We start from the raw sequence: 21,911 nt of genomic DNA, 5'->3' as shown, positions 1-21,911 counted from the left end.
CCCATGTCTACAAAAAATACAAAAATCAGCCAGGTGTGGTGGTGTGTGCCTGTAGTCCCAGCTATTCAGGAGGCTGAGGCAAGAGGATCACCTGAGTCTGGGAGGTGAAGGTTGCAGTGAGCCAAGATGGCACCATTGCACTCCAGCCTGGGTGACAAAGTGAGACCTTGCCTGAAAACAAACAAAAGAAATTCATGTTTTGTTTTGTTTTGTTTTTTTGAGACAGGGTCTCACTCTGTTGCCTAGAATGGAGTGCAGTAGTGCAATCCTGGGCTCAAGTGATCCTCCTGCCTCATCCTCCTGAGTAGCTGGCACTACAGGTGTGTACCAACACGCCTGGGTAATTTTTTAAAAATCATTTTGTAGAAATTTTTAAAAAATCATTTCGTAGGGTCTTACTATGTTGACCAGTCTAGTGACGAACCATGTTTTGGTTATTATTATTATTATTATTAGAGTTTCACTCTTGTTGCCCAGGCTGGAGGGCAATTGTGCGATCTCAGCTCACTGCAACCTCTGCCTCCCAGGTTCAAGCGATTCTCCTGCCTCAGCCTCCTGAATACCTGGGATTACAGGCGCCCGCCACCACACCCAGATAATTTTTTTATATATTTAGTAGACATGGGCTTTCACCATGTTGTCCAGGTTGCTCTTGAACTCCTGACCAAAGGTGATCCACTTGCCTCAGCCTCCCAAAGTGCTGGAATTACAGGCGTGAACCACCACACCTGCGCACCATGTTTTGGTTTTTAATGAATGCTGTCACAGAATGTATCTTCAAAATCGTACACAAACACAGAATACTCTGAGGGACTGTCTACTTTTTTTCCTACCCAAAATAATTTTCAAATATACTGTGATCTGTTGCAACTGACCCATTTAAATGAAATAATTTTAAAAAAAACACCCATGACACAAATTCTTGCTGCCAATATATAATTAGGCATCCCAAAGGGAAAGTGCTAAACCGTAGAGAACTAGAAGAGTAAACCTTTGTTAAAGAGATTTTTCTTCTCATTGAAAATTAGAAGCAGATAAAGAAAAAAAAAACCAGATTCTATTTGTAGAAAATGCATCTTTGAAAGGAAGCATAAAGAATCAGTGGTTGGATAGATAAGAAACCAGTAAAAGGAGTTATGAGTGAAGGTGCAACGGGGCAGTAGAGAAGAGTGACAGAAATAGAAGCTAAATTTTTCAATGTCTACCTTTTTATATAGTTTTAAAATCATGTGATTATCAATTTTAAAAAGAAAGTTAAAAAAGAAAAGGCCCATCTATCTATATTATAAACCATCCTTTTATGAGCATACAACCTATGCTGAGAGCTTTTAGGATGTTTAAAAATGAAAATCTCATAAACCTTAATATAGAGATGAATAAATAGTAAAGAGAATGAGGGGCATATAACTTTCCAAGTTAGTCTCATTACTAACTACACCTCTCCATTAGAGTAGTAAGCCACACTTGCAATTGTTTGGGATGGCAACTATGGTGCAGTAGTGCTTAGCTGGTTCAGCATGACTCTGCAGAATGACAGGCCTAGATTTAAAGTCTGGTTCTGCAACTTTTTTTTTTTTTCCCCCTTTTAGAGATGGAGTCTCACTCTGTTGCCCAGGCTGGAGTGCAGTGGCATGACCCCAGCTCACTGCAACCTCCACCTCCTGGGTTCAAGCAATTCTCCTGCTTCAGCCTCCCTACAGGTGTATGCCGCCATGCCCAGCTAATTTTGTATTTTAGTAGAGACAGGGTTTCACTGTGTTGCCCAGGCTGGTATCAAACTCCTGAGTTCAGGCAATCTGCCTGCCTCGGCCTCCCAAAGTGCTAGGATTACAGGTGCGAGCCACAGCAACCTGGCCCTGCAAGTTTCTAAGTTTCAAGACCTTCGGGCAAGTAATTTAACACCTCTAAGCTTCAGTTTCCTCGTCTGGTAAAATGGGGATATAATATCACCTATATCTAAGAGTACTAGTGAGAATTAAAATGGGTAACAGATGTGAAATGCAGTAACCACTCAAGAAATGTTAGCTTTTATTACTGTGCCATGCAAATTATGACCTCAACTAAACAATTATTGGAATTAACAACTAAACGAATCATTTTGTAAATTATTCGATGTTTGGAGCCAGGCACGGTGGCTGTAATCCTAGCACTTTGGGAAGCTGAGGTAGGAGGATCGCTTGAGCCTAGGAGTTTGAGACCAGCCTGGGCAACATGGCGAAACTCTCATCTCTACAAAATAGAAAAATTAGCCAAGTGGTGGCGGTAGACCTTGTTTCAAAACAAAAACAAAAACAAAACTAGTCTTGTTCGAATAAGAATGAGAAAGCAGATTTTTCTTTTTTTTTAGACAGAGTCTCACTTTGTTACTCAGGCTAGAGATGAGTGGCGTAATCACAGCTCAAAACAATCCTCCTGCCTCAGCCTCCCAAGTAGCTGGGACTACAGGTGCCACATTTTTGTACTTTTTGTAGAGATGGGATTTCATCATATTGCCTAGGCTGGTCTTAAACTCCTGAGCTCAAGCGATCTGCCAGCCTTCGCCTGCCAAAGTGCTGGGATTACAGGCACGTGCCGCCAAGCCCAGTGAAGAAAATATTTTTTAAAAAATTAATTTTAATGAAATAGAAACAGGGTCTATGTTGCCCAGGCTGGTCTCAAACTCCTAAGCTCAAGCAATCCACCCACCTCGGCCTCCCAAAGTGCTGGGATTACAAACAGAAATTAATGTGGATTTACTCACTGCCTTAATACAATTATCATTACTATGTATTCTTTTCTAGTCTTAAAATATGCAGACTTTCACATAATCGCAACTGTTGCAACAATTTTTAAAAATTATTTATTTATTTTTAGATACAAGGTCTCACTATGTTGCCCAGGTTAGTTCAAATTCCTGGACTCAAGTGATCCTCCTGCCTCAGCCTCCTGAGTAACAGAACACAGGTGTGCATCACTGTGTTGGGCAATTGTAACAAATATTTCCAGGAACTTGCTATATGCTAAATACTATACTAACAACTTTAATGTATTATCTTATTTGGTCTTCACCATGTTGGTTAGGCCAGTCTCGAACTCCTGACCTTGTGACCCGCCCACATCAGCCTCCCAAAGTGCTGGGATTACAGGTGTGACCCACTGCACCCAGCCTGTCACTCAGTAGTCTTTTTTTTTTTTTTTTTTTTTGAGACTGAGTCTCGCTCTGTCACCCAGGCTGGAGTGCAGTGGCACATCTTGGCTCACTGCAAGCTCTGCCTCCCAGGTTCACGCCATTCTCCTGCCTCAGCCTCCTGAGTAGCTGGGACTACAGGTGCCCGCCACCACGCCTGGCTAATTTTTTCTATTTTTAGTAGAGATGGGGTTTCACCGTGTTAGCCAGGATGGTCTCGATCTCCTGACCTCGTGATCCACCCACCTCGACCTTCCAAAGTGCTGGAATGACAGGCGTGAGCCACCGCGCCCGGCCGTCACTCAGTAGTCTTTAAGATGAACATGACCAGTGTTTTCTTCAGCACTAATCTCTCCTCCTTCCACCAGGAAGAGGAGGAGCCTTCCCTTTGATGCTAAAAAAAGAGTAATGTACAGTTTTTCCTGCTATATAAGTATCTATAGAACCAATTACTCACACACAATTGGTAATGAGAGAAATTTTGCCAGTTTAATATAGAAGGTATGTTGGTTCTAAGTATTTTTCCTAGGTAAACGGAGCTGGAAAAGCAGGAGTCAAATTATGCCTTTCAGTAGAAAAGGATACAGTCTTTAGCTCACTGCTGGGCAGACAGGAGCCTTTTCAGCCTTTTTTTTTTTTTTTTTCTGAGATGGAGTCTGGCTCTGTGTCCCAGGCTGGGGTACAGTGGTATAATCTTGGCTCACCACAACCTCCACCTCCTGGATTCAAGCGATTCTCCTGCCTCAGCTTCCCAAGTAGCTGAGATTACAGATGTGCACCATCATGCCCGGCTAATTTTTGTATTTTTAGGAGAGACTGGGTTTCACCATGTTAGCCAGGCTGGTCTTGAACTCATGATCTGAAGTGATCCTCCTTCCTCGGCCTCCCAAAGTGCTGGGATTTAGGGATTTAGGTGTGAGCCACTGTGTTTGGCCTCCTTTCAGTTTTAAATGAAAAATGAGTGCCTGTGTACACATACTCACAAACACAATCAAGAATGAAAGAAATTATCAGGATCCTGGCTAAGAAAAGCAACTTCATCTTAGACCAAGCTATGGTGAGTCTTTGAGACATCTTGCCAAGAGCTGGTGTTGGATCCTTCTCTTCTGTGCTTGATGGCTACATTCCTTATATTCATAAACAGGCTATGCTCTAGGCTCTGAATAATGAAATGGCAAAGTATCACAGCCACATTCCTAGTCCAGGACTTAAGGTGTTTGGCAAAGCAAAGTGTGCTGGGATGTATATTCAATGTGTTGAATTCAAACACCTATGACAGGTAAATCGTAGTCGTTTAAAGCATTCAGAAACCATGTATCCAGTATCCAGTAAACCAGGAGAATTTTAGTTTTGGGGGGTTTTGTTTGCTTTTTAAGAGACAAGGTCTTGCTCTGGTGCCCAGGCTGGAGTGCAGCAGCACAATCACAGCTCACTGCAGCCTACACTTCCTAGGCTCAAACAATCCTCCCGCCCCAGGCTCCCAAGTAGCTGGTACCACAGGTGTGTGCTACCACACCCAACTTGAGAATCTCACGGTTTTGATGCAACTCTTAAGCAGAGAGGCCTAATTTACAATATATCTCAATTTTCTCTTGACTTACTTGGAGAAAACAGTGGTACTAGTGATGCTGATTTTGTCTAGTCCAAAGGGAAACAATTTGTAAAAACAATAATTAGAGAAAAACCAAAGATAATACCCACCGTGAAGGAAACAGACCTTAAATTTATGGTGAGGATTAAGTGATATAAATAAATATAAATAAAATATTAATGTACATAAAAAACTCAGCTCATGGCCCATAGAATGTTTTCACATCGTTGCAATATTATAGCTAATATCATGTGCTTAATTAAGAAAGTGTCTTAACAGAACTCTAGTGCTTCCTAATGAGCAAAATTTATTGTACATCATCCTAGAACTTATCCTTAATCTTCAATTTGGCCTTTCTGCTTAAGAAGGAAAAAAAATCTTAAAGACCTTAGTCTTTAATATTCTGGATTTTAATATTATTTATATCGTGCATTTTTCTCTTTTTTTTTTTTTTTTTTTGAGACGGAGTCTCGCTCTGTTGCCCAAGCTGGAGTGCAGTGGCGCGATCTCGGCTCACTGCAAGCTCTGCCTCCCAGGTTCATACCATTCTCCTGCCTCAGCCTCCCGAGTAGCTGAGACTACAGGCGCCTGCCACCACGCCCGGCTAATTTTTTGTATTTTTAGTAGAGATGGGGTTTCACCGTGTTAGCCAAGATGGTCTCGATCTCCTGACCTCATGATCCGCCCACCTCGGCCTCCCAAAGTGCTGGGATTACAGGCGTGAGCCATCTCGCCCGGCCGTGCATTTTTCTCTACACTGTCCAACAAAATGTTTTTTAAATATTTTATGCCTAAAAATTTTATATTCTCCCTCTAAAATTCAAATGTTTAAGTTCCTTCTCTATTAATGAGCAGATATGTCCGTTAACAATGGAGTTTTATACAGTTTGTCTCTTCACTTTAACCAGAACCTGAATTCGTATTTTTGATTTTGTAGACTACTTAATTATCATAACTTCTTATAATCATCAGAATTAAAAGACACACACACAGATTTCCACTGGTTAACTTTAACTCAATAGGTGTCTTTTCTTTTTTTGTTTTTTTTTCTTTTTTAGAGTCAGGGTCTTGCTCTGTCACCCAGGCTGGACTGCAGTGGTGCAATCTGGGCTCACTGCAACCTCTGTACCCCCACCCACCCCCTACCCCAGCACCAGGCTCAAGTGATGATCCTCAGCCTCCTGAGCAGCTGGGATCACAGGAGTAGCTGGGATCACAGGAGTAGCTGGGATCACAGGAGTAGCTGCACCAGTAGCTGGTGGCGCACACCACCACGCCTGGCTATGTTTTTGTATTTTTAGTAGAGACGGGGTTTCACCATGTGGCCCAGGCTGGTCTTGAACTCCTGAGCTCAAGCAATCCACCCGCCTGGGCCTCCCAAAGTGCTGGGATTATAGGCTGAGCCACGGTGCCCAGCAAATGTCTTTTCTTAAACTATAACCAACACACTGGAAGAAGAGTACCCTCTGAAACCTAAAGGTTATTATCACTTTGCCTACAGTGTCTGTGTTGTCTTGCTTCCCCCATAACTTGTATTTAACTGGATCTTTCCTTTGCAGCAAATAGTTCATAAGACAAAAAAAGGGGGGACAGTGGATTCTTTTTGAATATGAAAGGGTCTTGCCAGGCGCAGCAGCTTATGCCTGTAATCCCAGCACTTTGGGAAGCCGAGGCAGGTGGATCACTTTGAGGTCAGGAGTTCCAGACCAGCCTGACCAATATGGTGAAACCCTGTCTCTACTAAAAATACAAAATTAGTCGGGTGTGGTGGTGTGCGCCTGTAATCCCAGCTACTCAGGAGGCTGAGGCAGGAGAATCACTTGAACCTGTGAGGCGGAGGTTGCAGTGAGCCGAGATTGTGCCAATGTACTCCAGCCTGGGCAACAAGAGTGAAACTCCGTTTCAAAAAAAAAAAAAGGAAAGGGTCTTATAGAAAAAGACCGGCTATATATTCCAGTTGTACTGGTCCACCAGTATGCTAAATTCTACTTCAATATTCATTTAAATGGCATTTGTATTTCACCTTTAATTTTTTATTTTTATTTACTTTTGCAAGGGAGTCTTGCTCTTTTCACCCAGGCCGGACTGCGGTGGCAAGATCTTGGCTCACCACAAACTCCACCTCCTGGGTTCAAGATTCTCGTGCCTCAGCCTCCCAAGTAGCTGAGATTACAGGCGTCCACCATCATACCCAGCTAATGTTCATATTTATAGTAGTTCAGGGTTTTGCTATGTTGGCCAGGCTGGTTTTGAACTCCTGATCTCAGATAATCCACCCGCCTCAGCCTCCCAAAGTACTGGGATTACAGGCGTGAGTCACCGCATCCAGCCTGTTTGTTTTTTTAAGAGACAGGGTGTCACTCTTGCCCTGGCTGGCGTGCAGTGGCATAATCATGGCTCACTGCAGCTTCAACCTTCCGGGCTTAATCAATCCCCCCACCTCAGCTTCCTGAGTAGTTGGGACTACAGGCGCACACCACTACACCGGGCTAATTTTTTATTTTATTTTATTATTTTTAGAGACAAGGTCTCATTGTGTTGCCCAGGCTGCTCTCAAACTCCTGGGCTCAAGCAATCTTCCCGCCTCAGACTCCCAAAGTGTTAAGATTACAGGTGTGAGCCAACTTACCTGGGCTATTAGTCTAACTGGTTTTAAGTATTCAGATCATCAGCTTCAGGTCATTCATTCCAAATTGGGCTTTGGAAACATAGTCACAAAACGAGGGAGACTATTACAGATCCAAAGATCTAGAAGGAGCCCAACATGGAAAATAAAACAGAAAGCCCCTATAAAAATAACACAAACATGACTTTCTTTCTAATGTCGCTCCCTATTGTTGTAGTTGTTATGGATAAAGCAGTGGACAAAATGGACAAAATCCCAGCATCCAATGATAACCATTCTGTTACCATTTTGGTTAATGTGTTCCACATACATGTATACATTTTTCTAACACAGTATATATGATTGCACATATTTTACCAAATAAGACACTGAGTTATTTTGCTATCTTTCTGCCACACTTACCAATCAGTCACAAACTGATGCCTCCAAATAGCTCAAACTTATCTTTTATTTTTATTTATTTATTTATTTTTTTGAGGCGGAGTCTCGCTCTGTCGCCCAGGCTGGAGTGCAGTGGCCGGATCTCAGCTCACTGCAAGCTCCGCCTCCCGGGTTTACGCCATTCTCCTGCCTCAGCCTCCCAAGTAGCTGGGACTACAGGCGCCCGCCATCTCGTCCAGCTAGTTTTTTGTATTTTTTAGTAGAGACGGGGTTTCACCAGGTTAGCCAAGATGGTCTCGATCTGCTGACCTCATGATCCGCCCGTCTCGGCCTCCCAAAGTGCTGGGATTACAGGCTTGAGCCACCGCGCCCGGCCTCAAACTTATCTTTTAATGCTGCACACAATATTTCATTTAATTTCATCATTTCCAAATTTATATATGAAAAACAATGCTGTGTATATGTTCCTATAAATACATTCTTACACACTTGATTAATCTCCTCAGAGAAGAATTACTAGAACACAGGTATGCACACTGTAAGTTTTGATACACATAGCCAAACAACAAGAGGAGAATTTTTTTTTAATGATGCAATACAAATAGAGTAGGTTCAATTCAAGTATTCCTGCATAATCACATCTCTGCAGAAGTCCAGGGTTTCAACTGGGAAACCAGCTAGAACCTAATACTACATCTGATCACATTTTGATTAAGTAACATCTCTATGCAGTACTCCATAATGAAAATAATTTGGACTGGGCACAATGGCTCATGCCTGTAATCCTGGAACTTTGGGAGGCCAAGGCAGGTGGATCAGCTGAGGTCAGGAGTTTGAGACCAGCCTGACCAACATGGTGAAACCCTATCTCTACTAAAAATACAAAAATTAGCCAGGCATGGTGGCGTGCATCTCTAATCCCAGCTACTCAGGAGGCTGAGACAGGAGAATTGCTTGAACCCGGGAGGCAGAGTTTGCAGTGAGCCGAGATCTCGCCACTGCACTCCAGCCTGAATGACAGAGAGAGACACTGTCTCAAAAAAAAAAAAAAAAAAAAAAAAAGACAGCAAACGGGCTGGGGGCAGTGGCTCATGCCTGTAATCCCAACCCCAAGGCCTTAGGAGGCCTAGGTGGGCAAATTGCTTGAGCCCAGGGGTTCAAGACTAGCCTGGGCAACACAGGGAGACCCTGTCTCTACAAGAAATATAAAAATTAGCTGGGTGTGGTGGCACGTGTCTATAGTCCCAGCTACCTGGGAGGCTGAGGTGGGAGGATGGCTTCAACCCAGGAGGCAGAGGTTGCAGTAAACCAAAGTCATGCAACTGCACTCCAGCCTGGGCAACCAAGCAAGACCTTGTTTAAAAAAAAAAAGAAAAAGAAAAAAAATTTTTTTTATAAAGACTACAAATAATCAGGTTAAAGGCAAATCAAAATATATTTTGAATGTCTAACACTAATAGGTTCGGTTACTTTGACTAAATGATATGCAGGTTGAGCAACCACTCCAGATTTTCTCATATGCTTTCCCCAGCTCTACAAAGCACATTCTGAATTTGAGTTTACTTTATTGAACCAAAAATGATGCAATTTACTGTCATTAAAGAGATAACAGTATAATGTATAGCCATACCCTATGAAACAGTTTATTTCAATTATATATAGAAGTATATAAGTGCCTAGAAACGTGACTGAAAGGTCCACAAACTTAATGTGACCTCTGGCAAAACAAGTAATAGTGGCCATGAAGTGGGATGGATGAGTGGGGGACAATAGAAAGGGACATGTTTACATTTTGCTCCATATTTCTATATTATCTCAAGCTTTCATGGTCTAGATATACACATATTACTTCTATTATTATTATTATTTAAGACAGAATTTTGCTCTTGTTGCCCAGGCTGGAGTGCAGTGGTGCAATCTTGGCTCACTGCAACTTCCTCCTCCCAGGTTCAAGTGATTCTCCTGCCTCAGCCTCCCAAGTAGCTGGGATTACAGGCATGCAGCACCATGCCCAGCTAATTTTTGTATTTTTAGTAGAGACGGGCTTTCTCCATGTTGGTAAGGCTAGTCTTGAACTCCCGACCTCAGGTGATCTGCCCGCCTCAGCCTCCCAAAGTGCTGGGATTACAGGTGTGAGCCATCGCGCCCAGCCTACTTCTACTGTTAAACGAAAAGACAGAATTCCAATACTATGACACCGCTAAAAAGGAGCCTGCCTTTGATTTGCTAATATCAAAAGATTAAAGTGAAGATGTATGAAGTGGGAAAAAAAAAGTTGCAGAAATGTATTGTCCTAAAAGGCTCCAGGTAGCACCAACCCCAAGGCTTTGATGACCAAAAAGCTTTGGGCAGATGCCAACTGGTGTGCTGATACAGAAGGGATGGTCTGCCCCTTTTGGAACCAAAGAGGCAGCCCTGATGATCTCTGAATCACTGTTAAGGTCACTCTTCCCTTTTCATGAAGAATAATGTCCAGATCATTCTTCCCTTGTCTTGAAGAATAATGTACACTTGCAGCCCAATAGCTCTACGGTCTTGTCCTGTAAAATAAAAGAACTCTGACATCTATTCTCCTTCATTCCATCCAGTCTCCTTCCCTTTTAGTTCAACCTGGCAGTTTCCTGCTGGGGGTTGGTGATTTGATTCTGCAGTTCTCACCCACACAAATCTTATCAAGTGGTTAGTCTACCATACCTTCAGTGTTCTCTTGTGAACTTTCTTTTTGTTATGTGGATAGGCTGAGAATTTTCCAAATCTTTAAGTTGTGGTTCCTTTTTGCTTAATAATTCCATCTTCAATTGGCTTCCCTCTTTTCAATTTTTACTATAAACCATCAGGAGGAACCAAGTCATTCCTTCAACATTTTGCTTAGAAATCTCCTTAGCTCAGCTGGGCGCAGTGGCTCAAGCCTGTAATCCCAGCACTTTGGGAGGCTGAGACGGGTGGATCACGAGGTCAGGAGATGGAAACTACCCTGGCTAACACGGTGAAACCTCGTCTCTACTAAAAGAATACAAAAAAATAGCCGGGGCTGGGCGCGGTGGCTCAAGCCTGTAATCCCAGCACTTTGGGAGGCCGAGACGGGTGGATCACGAGGTCAGGAGATCGAGACCATCCTGGCTAACACGGTGAAACCCCGTCTCTACTAAAAATACAAAAAAAAAAAACCTAGCCGGGCGAGGTGGCGGGCGCCTGTAGTCCCAGCTACTCCGGAGGCTGAGACAGGACAATGGCATAAACCCAGGAGGTGGAGCAGGGAGCTGAGATCCGGCCACTGCACTCCAGCCCGGGCGACAGAGCAAGACTCCGTCTCAAAAAAAAAAAAAAAAAAAAACTAGCTGGGCGAGGTGGCAGGCGCCTGTAGTCTCAGCTACTCGGGAGGCTGAGGCAGGAGAATGGCCTAAACCCGGGAGGCGGAGCTTGCAGTGAGCTGAGATCTGGCCACTGCACTCTAGCCTGGGTGACAGAGCGAGACTCCGTCTCAAAAAAAAAAAAAAAAAGAAATCTCCTCAGCTAAATATCCAATTTCGTCACTCACAGGTTCTACCTCCCACCTAGAAAACACTAGAACACAAACATAATTCAACCGAGTCCTTTGCTGCTGTGTAACAAAGATTGCCTTTTCTCCATTGTCCAGTAACGTTCTTCATTCTACGACCATATCACAATGGCCTTTATTTTCTACTAAAATTCTGTACGTGATTATTTATGTATTATGTAAGATGGAAGCTTGCTCTACCATTCTCCTCTCTTCTTGCTGAGCCCTCTCCAAAATCACCTTAACGCCCTTATTTCTACCAACAGTCCCTCACAGCAAATATCAGCTTGTTCTAGCATGCACTTAAAAACTCTTCCAGCCTATATCCATTACACAGTTGCAAAGTCACTTCCCCATTTTTAGGTATTTGTTATGGTAGCATCCCACTTTTTAGTAACACTTTTTGTCTTAGTTCAGGCTGCAACAACAAATACTATGGGTCAGGTAGCTTACACACAAACATTTATTTCTGACAATTATGAAGGCTGGGAAATCCCAGATCGAAGTTCTAGCTGATTTGGTTCCTGGTACGGGTCCTCTTACAAGCTTGCAGATAGAGGTCTTCTTGCTCCATCCTCACGTGGTAGAGAGGAGGATCATCTCTTTTCTGTCTCTTCTAATATGGGCACTAATCCTATCACAAGGCCTCTAACCTCATGAACTCATTACCTTCCAAAGGTCCCACCTCTAAATACCAGCACGTTGGGGATTAGGGATTCAACATATGAATTTTGGGGGGTAGGTACACAAACATTTAGTCCATAGTATGTATATATACTATGATGCCTTCTATGTAAAACAAAAATATAAACTATATACATACGTATTACGCATATTAAATTTCTAGAAGGAGCTGGGCGCGATGGTTCACGCCTGTAATCCCAGCACTTTGGGAGGCCAAGGTGGGTGGATCACAAGGTCAGGAGATCAAGACTATCCTGGCTAACACAGTATAACCCCGTCTCTACTAAAAATACAAAAAAAATTAGCCGGGCGTGGTGGCAGGCACCTGTGGTCCCAGCTACTTGGGAAGCTGAGGCAGGAGAATGGCATGAACCTGGGAGGTGGAGCTTGCAGTGAGCCAAGATCTCGCCACTGCACTCCAGCCTAGGTGACAAAGCAAGACTCCATCTCAAAAAAAAAAAAAAATTCTAGAAAGATGTATGTGTCTATCTATATTTTCCAAAAACAGCCACAAAAAACAGACACAGAATTATTTTAAAGTCAAACACGTTCTTCTAGAATCTTGCCACTCCCCATTGAGAGGTGAAATCTGGCCAGACTCTGTGGCTTATGCCTGTAATCCCAACACTTTGGAGGTCAAGGCAGGAGGAATGCTTGAGCCCAGGCTATGGTCAAGCCATTGCACTCCATCCTGGGTGACAGCACAAGACCCTGTCAAAGAAGAAAGAAGAAAGGAGGAAGAAGGAAGAAGAAAGGAGGGAGGAAGGAAGGAGAGAAATCTATTTGCCCTCCTCTTGAACCTGGACAGGCTCATGACTGCTACACCCAAGAATACAGGAAAGGTATGACTTCTTAGACTAAGTTCTCTCCCTCCCCCATCTCCTCTCAGGAGGGATGCTCTCCCTTGGAACCAAGCCACCATGCTGTGAAGCAGCCAAGCGGCCACATGAAAAGGCCCTATGTAGACATTCTGAGAATACTGGCTAAGGTTCCAGCCACTCACCAGCATCAACTATCAGACAGTGAGTAACCAAGCTTCCAGATATTTCCTGCCCTCAACTTCTATGTCTTCTAGCTAAGAACCCAAACAATGATCAGCAGACAAGCTATGTGAATTCCAGACACAGTCTGTCAGCTTAATGAACGAAGTTAGTTCATGAACTTAGTTCTATGGAATTAAGTTTTGGGGAAATTTGTTATACAATAATAATAATGGGAACAATACACAAGAAATTGTTGGCTGAGGGTGGTGACTCATGCCTGTAATCCCAGCACTTTAGGAGGTCAAGAAGGGAAGATTGCCTGAGGCCAGGAATTTGAGACCAGCCTGGGCAACATAGAGAGACCCCATCTCTATTCTAAACAAATAAATAAAACATAACTTTACATCCTAAATACACAGTTCAAAATGGGTAAGACCAATTGTGTCGCTTACCATAGAAGGCTATGTGCTTTCTATGTCTTCTAGTGCCTGGATATTGATTTAAAAAGATGATTAAGATTTGAAACAAAGTAGTCCACTAAAATTTCCTTATTGACTAAAATAAAACTCGAAAGTTGTCACACGATTAAAAAAGCTATCATAGCAACATGAAAAATGCAAAATATTATTAAATTGAGGAAAATATACATATTCCATTGTATCTAAAAACGTATTTCTTAAAAAGATCTGGGAAGATACAAACCAATTCATCTGGGAAAGTAGGAAATAAAAGCTAAGGATGGAGAAGGGAGTTCAGCCTTACTTTTAATGTACTGATATTTTTTGAAAGCATATATTCATATATTATTTATATAACTAAATATTTTAAAAATAGAAACAAAAAGAAAAATATTTTACAAAAGTTTTAACATAACTAGCAAAAATACATTTGCTGCATAGAGAATTCTCTCAAAGAAACTTTCCAGACACAGATATTTTTCTTCCAGGAAAGGTCCAATGGGCCTTAAAGTAACTTACATAAGTACAGTAGACATCACAATTTACAGGGCATTCAGGCCTATAAAAAGGAATCTGACCAAGGGTCTCCCAAATCACATGTTTTTACAGTACTTTAATACAGAAACAAATTTATTTTTTCTTGAGACAGAGTCTCGCTCTGTCACCCAGGCTGGAGTACAATGGCGCAATCTCTGCAGAGTGTAACCCCTGCCTCCTGGGCTCAAGCAATTCTCCTGCTTCAGCCTCTCAAGTAACTGGGATTACAGGTGCCCACCACCACATCCAGCTAATTTTTGTATTTAGTAGAGATGGGTTTCACCATGTTGACCAGGCTGGTTTCAAACTCCTGACCTCAAATGATTCGCCCACCTCAGCCTCCCACAGTGCTGGGATTACAGGCGTGAGCCACTGCGCCTGGCCCAGAAACAAATTTCAATAAAGATGTAGAAGTTTTAGTTATGCTGTTTAGATTAAGAGTTGAAATACAGACCTCAACAATTAAAACATAAAAATAAAGAGGATTACTTGCATTCCAAAATCTTAGATTCCAACAGAACAGGAAAAACACATGAGCATAATCCAAGTTCACATTTCTAAATCCATCTGCTCTCTCTAGAATTCCTATCATTAATAGAAGAAACTATATACCAAGACAGCCAGTGAAGCAGAACAACAGAAGAAGAGGGTGAAGCCAGAAGCAAATTATTTCAATGGAAGAAAAATCTCCGCTCCAGGTTGTTTTCATTGGTATAAGCATATGAGTTACTTTTTTAAAAAGAATACTAGGCAGCCGGGTGTGGTGGCTCACACCTGTAATCCTAGCACTTTGAGAGGCCGAGGTGGGTGGATCACAAGGTCAGGAGTTCAAGACCAATCTGGCCAACATAGTGAAACCCTGTCTCTACTAAAAATACAAAAAATTAGCTGGGTGTGGTGGCGTGCACCTGTAATCCCAGCTACTCAGGAGGCTGAGACAGGAGAATCGTGTGAACGCAGGAGGCAGAGGTTGCAGCGAGCCGAGATCGCGCCATTGCACTACAGCCCAGGCAACAGAGCGAGACTCCGTTTCAAAAAAAAAAAAAAAAGAATACTAAAGTAGTTACAAGGAAATACCTGATTTTTCTTTTTCTTGTTTTATAAAGAATACCAGACAACTTAAAAGAATAATTTATGCCAGGCCTGGTGGCTCACACCTGTAATGCCAGCACTTTGGGGGGCCAAGGCGGGCAGATCACCTGAGGTTGGGAATTCGAGACCAGCCTGACCAACATGGTGAAACCCCGCCTCTACTAAAAATACAAAATTAGATGGTGTGGTGGCACATGCCTGTAATCCCAGCTACTCAGGAGGCTGAGGCAGGAGAATTGCTTGAACCTGGGAGGCGGAAGTTACGGCGAGCCGAGATAATGCCGTTGCACTCCAGCCTGGGCAACAAGAGCAAAACTCTGACTCAAAAAACAAAAAAGAATGATTTATGATTAGACAGGGGTTTTGTGTAGGCAACTTTCTATACATATACTAGTATTCTACTACTACAGCACTAAAAATCCATAGTTATCAGCTGGGCGTGGTGGCTCACGCCTGTAATCTCAGCACTTTGGGAGGCTGAGGCAAGCGGATCACCTGAGGTCAGGAGTTCGAGACCAGCATGACCAACAAGGCAAAACCCCATCTCTACTAAAAATACAAAATTAGCCAGGCATGGTGGCAGGCGCCTGTAATCCCAGCTACTTGGGAGGCTGAGGCAGGAGAATTGCTTGAACCCAGGAGGTGTAGGTTGCTATGAGCCCAGATAGCGCCACTGCACTCCAGCCTGGGAGACAGGGCGAGACTCTGCCTCAAAAAAAAAAAAAAAAAAAAATCTATAGTTATCACGGGGCATTTTCCCTATTAAATAACACAGAATTATATGTAACATGATGAAGATACCCAGATTGTCATTGAAAGAGACTCACCGTCTATCTATTCTTATCTACTTTTTTGAGTCCTTTTAGCCAGTATTATAAAGCACTAAATCATTGGTGGCACATTCCTGTAGTCCCAGCTACTTGGGAGGCTGAGGCAGGAGAATCGCTTGAACTCAGGAGGTGGAGGCTGCAGTAAGCTGACATGGCACCACTACACTCCAGCCTGGGCAATAGAGAGAGACTCCATCTCAAAAAACAATAGTAATCATAAAGACGGTAGTCTGCTTTCATCTCGAATGAAATAATTGCTAGCAAACTTTTTTTTTTTTTTTTTTTTTTTGAGACGCAGTCTCATTCTGTCACCCAGGCTAGAGTGCAGTGGCATGATCTCAGCTCACTACAACCTCCGCCTCCTGGGTTCAAGCAATTCTTGTGCCTCAGCCTTCTGAATAGCTGTGATTAAAAGTGTGTGCCACCATGCCCGGCAAATTTTTATATTTTTAGTAGAGATGGGGTTTTGCTTTGTTGGCCAAGCTGGTCTCAAACTCCTGAGCTCAAGTGATCCACCCACCTCGGCTTTCCAAAGTGCTGGGATTACAGGTGTGAGCCACTGTACCCGGCCACATTTTAATCATTACAACTTAAACAAATGTGGAATTTCAATTATGAAATACTTTTTAGTGACCATCAGATGAAAACCCTCCAATAACCAGTATTTTCATGCAAAGAGGATACAAGGGATACAGATCAGTTCGGAATAGGATTGTCCTATTCATCTCACCAGATTGATCAGTCTTCTCATTGCATGTTCATGAGAGCAAACACATTCACAGGGATCGAATCCACCTTCTGCCATGATTACTCAGCTTGATTTTACTTGACTGTTTAAATCTGGTAAGAAGGAAAAAATACTGTAAGTCTACTATTCAGAATTACTCTTTCTCTTGAGCTGTGAAAAATTCTGACATTGTATACATTCACAATAGTTTTATTAAACTATGTATAGTTCATATTTCTTAATGACCTGTATCAATTTATTAATCCTATATGAATTATGAATCTATACAGGTGATTGGCTACCCCTTCTGCCATCAGCCCATAAATACAAATGTCTTTAATGCTCTAAACTGGCCCCACCTTTGATGCTGATGATGCTAGAACCTACTCTGCTTAATTACCCAATTATTTGACTTTATTAGCTCCAGTATGCAAATAATTTAAACCAGCCTTTACCCCCACCAAGAAAGACATGTGAAAAGGTATCTAAAATGATACCAAGGTTTATGGGGGGAAATTAATGACATAGCTAAGAAATAGCTAGGTAGATTTCAAAAAATAAAGAGAAACAAATGAGAAGTCAAGATGGAGTATGGGCAACCAGATTTACTGTTCTGCCTAAAACAATTTTTTAAAAACTAAATACATGAAACAATTATATATATACACATATATATACACATACATATATATACACATACATATATATATATATATTTTTTTTTAGACAGAGTCTCACTCTGTCACCCAGGCTGGAGTACAGTGGTGTGATGTCGGCTCACTGCAACCTCCGCCTCCTGGGTTCAAGTGATTCTCCTGCCTCAGCTTCCCGAGTAGCTGGGATTACAGGCGCACACCACGCCCGGCTAATTTTCATATTTTTAGTAGAGATAGGGTTTTGCCATGTTGGCCAGGGTGGTCTCAAACTCCTGACCTCAGGTGATCTGCCCGACTCGGCCTCCCAAAGTGCTAGGATTACAAGTGTGAGCCACAATACCTGGCCAGAAACAATTGTTTTTAAGACATTAAGGCCAGGCATGATAGCTCACTCCTGTAATTCCAGCACTTTGGGAGGCCGAGGAGGGAGGATCACCTGAGCCCAGGAGTTTGAGACCAACCTGAGAAACCTAGTGAGACCTCATCCCTAAAAATAATTTAAAAATTAGTCGGGCACTGTGGCAGTGGCACACACCTGTGGTCCCAGCACTCAGAAGGCTGAGGTGGGAGGACTGTTTGAGCCCAGGCTGCAATAAGCCATGATCATGCCACTGCATTCCAGCCTGGGCAACACAGTGAGTTCACATTTAAAAAAAAAAAAAAGGGCCAGGCACGGTGGCTCACACCTGTAATCCCAGCATTTTGGGATGCCAAGGCGGGTGGATCACAAGGTCAGGAGATAGAGGCCATCCTGGCCAACATGGTGAAACCCCGTCTCTACTAAAAACACAAAAATTAGCTGGGCATGGTGGCGTGTGCCTGTAGTCCCAGCTACTCAGGAGGCTGAGACAGGAGAATTGCTTGAACCCGGGAGGCAGAGGTTGCAGTGAGCCAAGATTGCGCCATCCAAAAAAAAAAAGACATCAAACATGAGGCTGCAAAGAATAGTGATACCTCAGAGATGGAAAAACAAACGAGGTGAGCCCTATCACTGGCCCAGTTTACTGCCTCGAGGAGACTCTAGGCCCAAGTATGGGGTGGGAAAACCCAGACCAGAGCCCGGTGGTATCCCTAAGTTGGGGAGAAGAAACTAGAAGAATGACTATATTAAGGAGAGACATTAAAGATAGTAAAATCATCCAATTTGACTTGTAGAGATTAAAACAATAGTGTCTTAGATGAAAAATATACCAGATGGGTTTAACAGCATATTAGACATTACAGAAGAAAAGACTACTGAACTTGAAGACATAATAACAGTAGCTATCAAAAATGAAATAACAGAAAAAAGGGTGGATAAACCAGTAGTCCCAGCTACTACTTGGGTGGGTGGGGCAGGAGAACCATTTGAGCCCAGGAGTTCAAGGCCAGCCTGAGCAACATAGTGAGAACCCATCTCTGAAAAAATCAACAAAAACATACATAGGCCATTAGTGAGCTGTGGGACAACTTCAAATGGTCTAATATATGTGAATTGTGGACACATCTATCAAAACTTATCAAATTGTATATTTAAATGTGCATAGTTTATTGTTTATCAATTATATCTCAATAACAAGTAAAATTAATGCTTATATACAGCATTAGTCACGAAAAACCATTCTGGTTAAAAGGTGGAATAGGCAGATCAATAAAACAATTCATAAACTAACTTAGAGGAACTTAGTTCATTCACTCAAAAATATTTAGTGCTTGTGCTAGGCCTATTAGAAATTTAAAAGTAGGCTGATCATGGTGGCTCATACCTGTAATCTTAGCACTTGGGAAGCTGTGGCAAGAGGATCACTTGAGCTCAGGAGTTCGAGAATAGCCTGAGCAACATAGTGAGACCTCATCTCTATAAAAAGAAAAAAGAAATTTAAAGTAAGCAAAAACTGAAAGTTCTTACCCTAATAGTGTTCACGTTCTAGTAGTAGAGAAAGATACTAATCTAAATGTTTTTTAAATTATAAATATAAACTGATAAATGCTATAAAAGATAAATGAAAGAGTGAAAAAGACAACTCCCAGAATGGATATTTGCAAATCATCTGTCCAATAAAGGTTTAATATTCACAATATATAAAGAATTCCTATAACTCAATAACAAAAGATAAACATTTTAAAAATGGCAAAGAACTTGAACAGACATTTATTCAAAGAAAATATACAAATGGCCAATAATTGTATTAGAAATGCTTAAAGTCAGTAATCATTAGGGAGATGCAAATCAAAACCACAGTTAGATACCACTTCATACCTACTCGTATGGCTATAATCAAAATGGAAAATAAGTAATGTGGAAAAATTAGAACCCTCACATAACCCTCAAGTAAAATGGTAGTGTGGCTGCTGTGGAAAATAGTTTGACAGTTCCTCAAAAGTTAAACACAGATTATCATAAGACTCAACAATTCTACTCATAGGTATATACCTTAAAGATTTGAAAACATGGACTCAAGATTGGGCATGGTGGCTCACGCCTGTAATCCCAGCACTTTTGAAAGCTGAGGTGGGAGGATCACTCGAGCCCAGGCAACACGGTGAGAAAGACCCTGTCTCTATTTATAAACAACAACAAAAAAAGAAAACATGAACTCCAACAGATACTTATTTACCAAATAGTCACTGCAGCATTGTTTGCAATAGGCAAGAGACAGAAACAACCCAAGTGTCCATCAACTGAAAAATGGATAAACAAAATGTGGTGTACACATACAATGGGGATATTCAGCTGTAAAAAGGAATGAAGTTCTGATATATGTTACAACATGAAGGAACTCTGAAAACATTCATCAAACTGAAATTAGCCAGATAAAAAATAATATGGTATGATTCAATTTATATGAAATATCTAGCTAGAATAGGCAAATTCATGGAGACAGGAAGTAGAATGGTGACTTTCAGGGACTTAAGAGAAATGGGGAGTTACTGCTTAACGAGTAGAGTTTGTATCTGTGGTAATAAAAAAGTTTTAAAGCCGGGCGCGGTGGCTCAAGCCTGTAATCCCAGCACTTTGGGAGGCCGAGGCGGGCGGATCACAAGGTCAAGAGATCGAGACCACGGTGAAACCCCGTCTCTACTAAAAATACAAAAAATAAGCCGGGCGCGTGGCGGGCGCCTGTAGTCCCAGCTACTCAGGAGGCTGAGGCAGGAGAATGGCGTGAACCCGGGAGGCGGAGCTTGCAGTGAGCCGAGATTGTGCCACTGCACTCCAGCCTGGGCGACAGAGCAAGACTCCGTCTCAAAAAAAAATAAAAATAAAAAAGTTTTAAAAATGATGGTGATGACTGTACAACACTGTGAATGTAATTAATGTCATCAAATTGTACACTTTAAAACTGGTTAAAGCTGCAAATTTTGTTATATTTTACCCCAATAAAAACAATCACTCTGGCTGCCTAGAGCTGGAAGTTTGCAGGGGAAATAGGGAGTGACTGCTAACGTGTATAGGCTCTTTTAGGGGCTGAAAAAAATGTTCTATGGTGATAATCACACAACTCTGTGAATATACTAAAAGCCACTGTACTGTACATTTTATTTTATTTATTTTTTTTGAGATAGAGTCTTGGCCGGGCGCGGTGGCTCAAACCTGTAATCCCAGCACTTTGGGAGGCCGAGACGGGCGGATCATGAGGTCAGAAGATCGAGACCATCCTGGCTAACACGGTGAAACCCTGTCTCTACTAAAAATACAAAAAACTAGCCGGGCGAGCTGGCGGGCGCCTGTAGTCCCAGCTACTGGGGAGGCTGAGGCAGGAGAATGGAGGGAACCCGGGAGGCAGAGCTTGCAGTGAGCCGCGATCCGGCCACTGCCCTCCAGCCTGGGCGACAGAGCGAGACTCCGTCTCAAAAAAAAAAAAAAAAAAGAGAGATAGAGTCTTGCTCTGTCACCCGGGCTGGAGTGCAGTGTCACGATCTCGGCTCACTGAAACCTCCACCTCCCGAGTTCAAGCAATTCTCCTGCCTCAGTCTCCCGACTAGCTGGGACTACAAGCGCGTGCCACCATGCCTGGTTAATTTTTTGTATTTTTTTTTTAGTAGAGACAGTGTTTCACCATGTTAGCCAGGATGGTCTCGAACTCCTGACCTAGTGATCTGCCTGCCTCGGCCTCCCAAAGTGCTGGGATTACAGGCATGAGCCACCGTGCCCGGCCTGTATTGTACATTTTACATGGGTGCATTGTATGGTATGTGAATCATATCTCAAAAAAGCTGTTATATAAATGGTGCCTAGAGAGCATATACACATTCTAAGCTCATCTGGAGTGTCAGGGAAGATTTTACTGAAGAAATTAACTAGGACTTGAGAATGGAGGAATGAGTTAAATACATTAGGGTGAGGTAGAGGTAGAAGGTGTGAGACTTGGGGGTGGAGGGCATTCTAGACACAAAGGGAAAAGTAATACAAAGGTCCTTAATGAGTAAGAGTATGACACATTGGAGGAACTGAAAGAAAGCCACAATGTGCTAGAATCCAGAGAGCAGAGTGGTTTAAAATGAGACAGGAGAGGTCAGAGGGAGTCATGCCACAAAGGGTCTTTCAGGCCATGTTCATGATTAGGTCGTTACCCCAAGAGTAATGTGAAGAACAACGTGAAGCAATGTGCTTTCATCCTGGTATGTTCTAAAAAGACCACCTTGGCTGCACGATGGAAAACTG

General features: G+C 42.4%; 1 protein-coding gene across 8 annotated transcripts in view; it reads right to left on the bottom strand.

The window, feature by feature from the left end:
• SMIM14 (small integral membrane protein 14) overlaps positions 1-21,911 on the bottom strand; it is a 75,497-nt gene that overhangs the window by 24,144 nt on the left and 29,442 nt on the right. For 5 of the 8 annotated variants that reach the window (XM_023224540.1, XM_023224545.3, XM_023224541.2 and 2 more), the window contains one exon: positions 16,617-16,726. In XM_023224540.1, the coding sequence (XP_023080308.1) occupies positions 16,617-16,691 (75 nt within the window). In that variant the 5' untranslated portion in view covers positions 16,692-16,726. Of the gene's footprint in view, positions 1-16,616; positions 16,727-19,682; positions 19,810-21,911 lie in introns of all 8 variants that reach the window. The other 3 variants (XM_023224543.3, XM_023224542.3, XM_023224544.1) reach the window with 1 other exon arrangement.

The sequence above is a fragment of the Piliocolobus tephrosceles genome, chromosome 3 (genome assembly GCF_002776525.5).
Source record: "Piliocolobus tephrosceles isolate RC106 chromosome 3, ASM277652v3, whole genome shotgun sequence".
NCBI lineage: Eukaryota > Metazoa > Chordata > Mammalia > Primates > Cercopithecidae > Piliocolobus > Piliocolobus tephrosceles.
The sequence above is the reverse complement of the archived record's forward strand: the minus strand, read 5'-3'. Positions and strand labels throughout refer to the sequence as shown.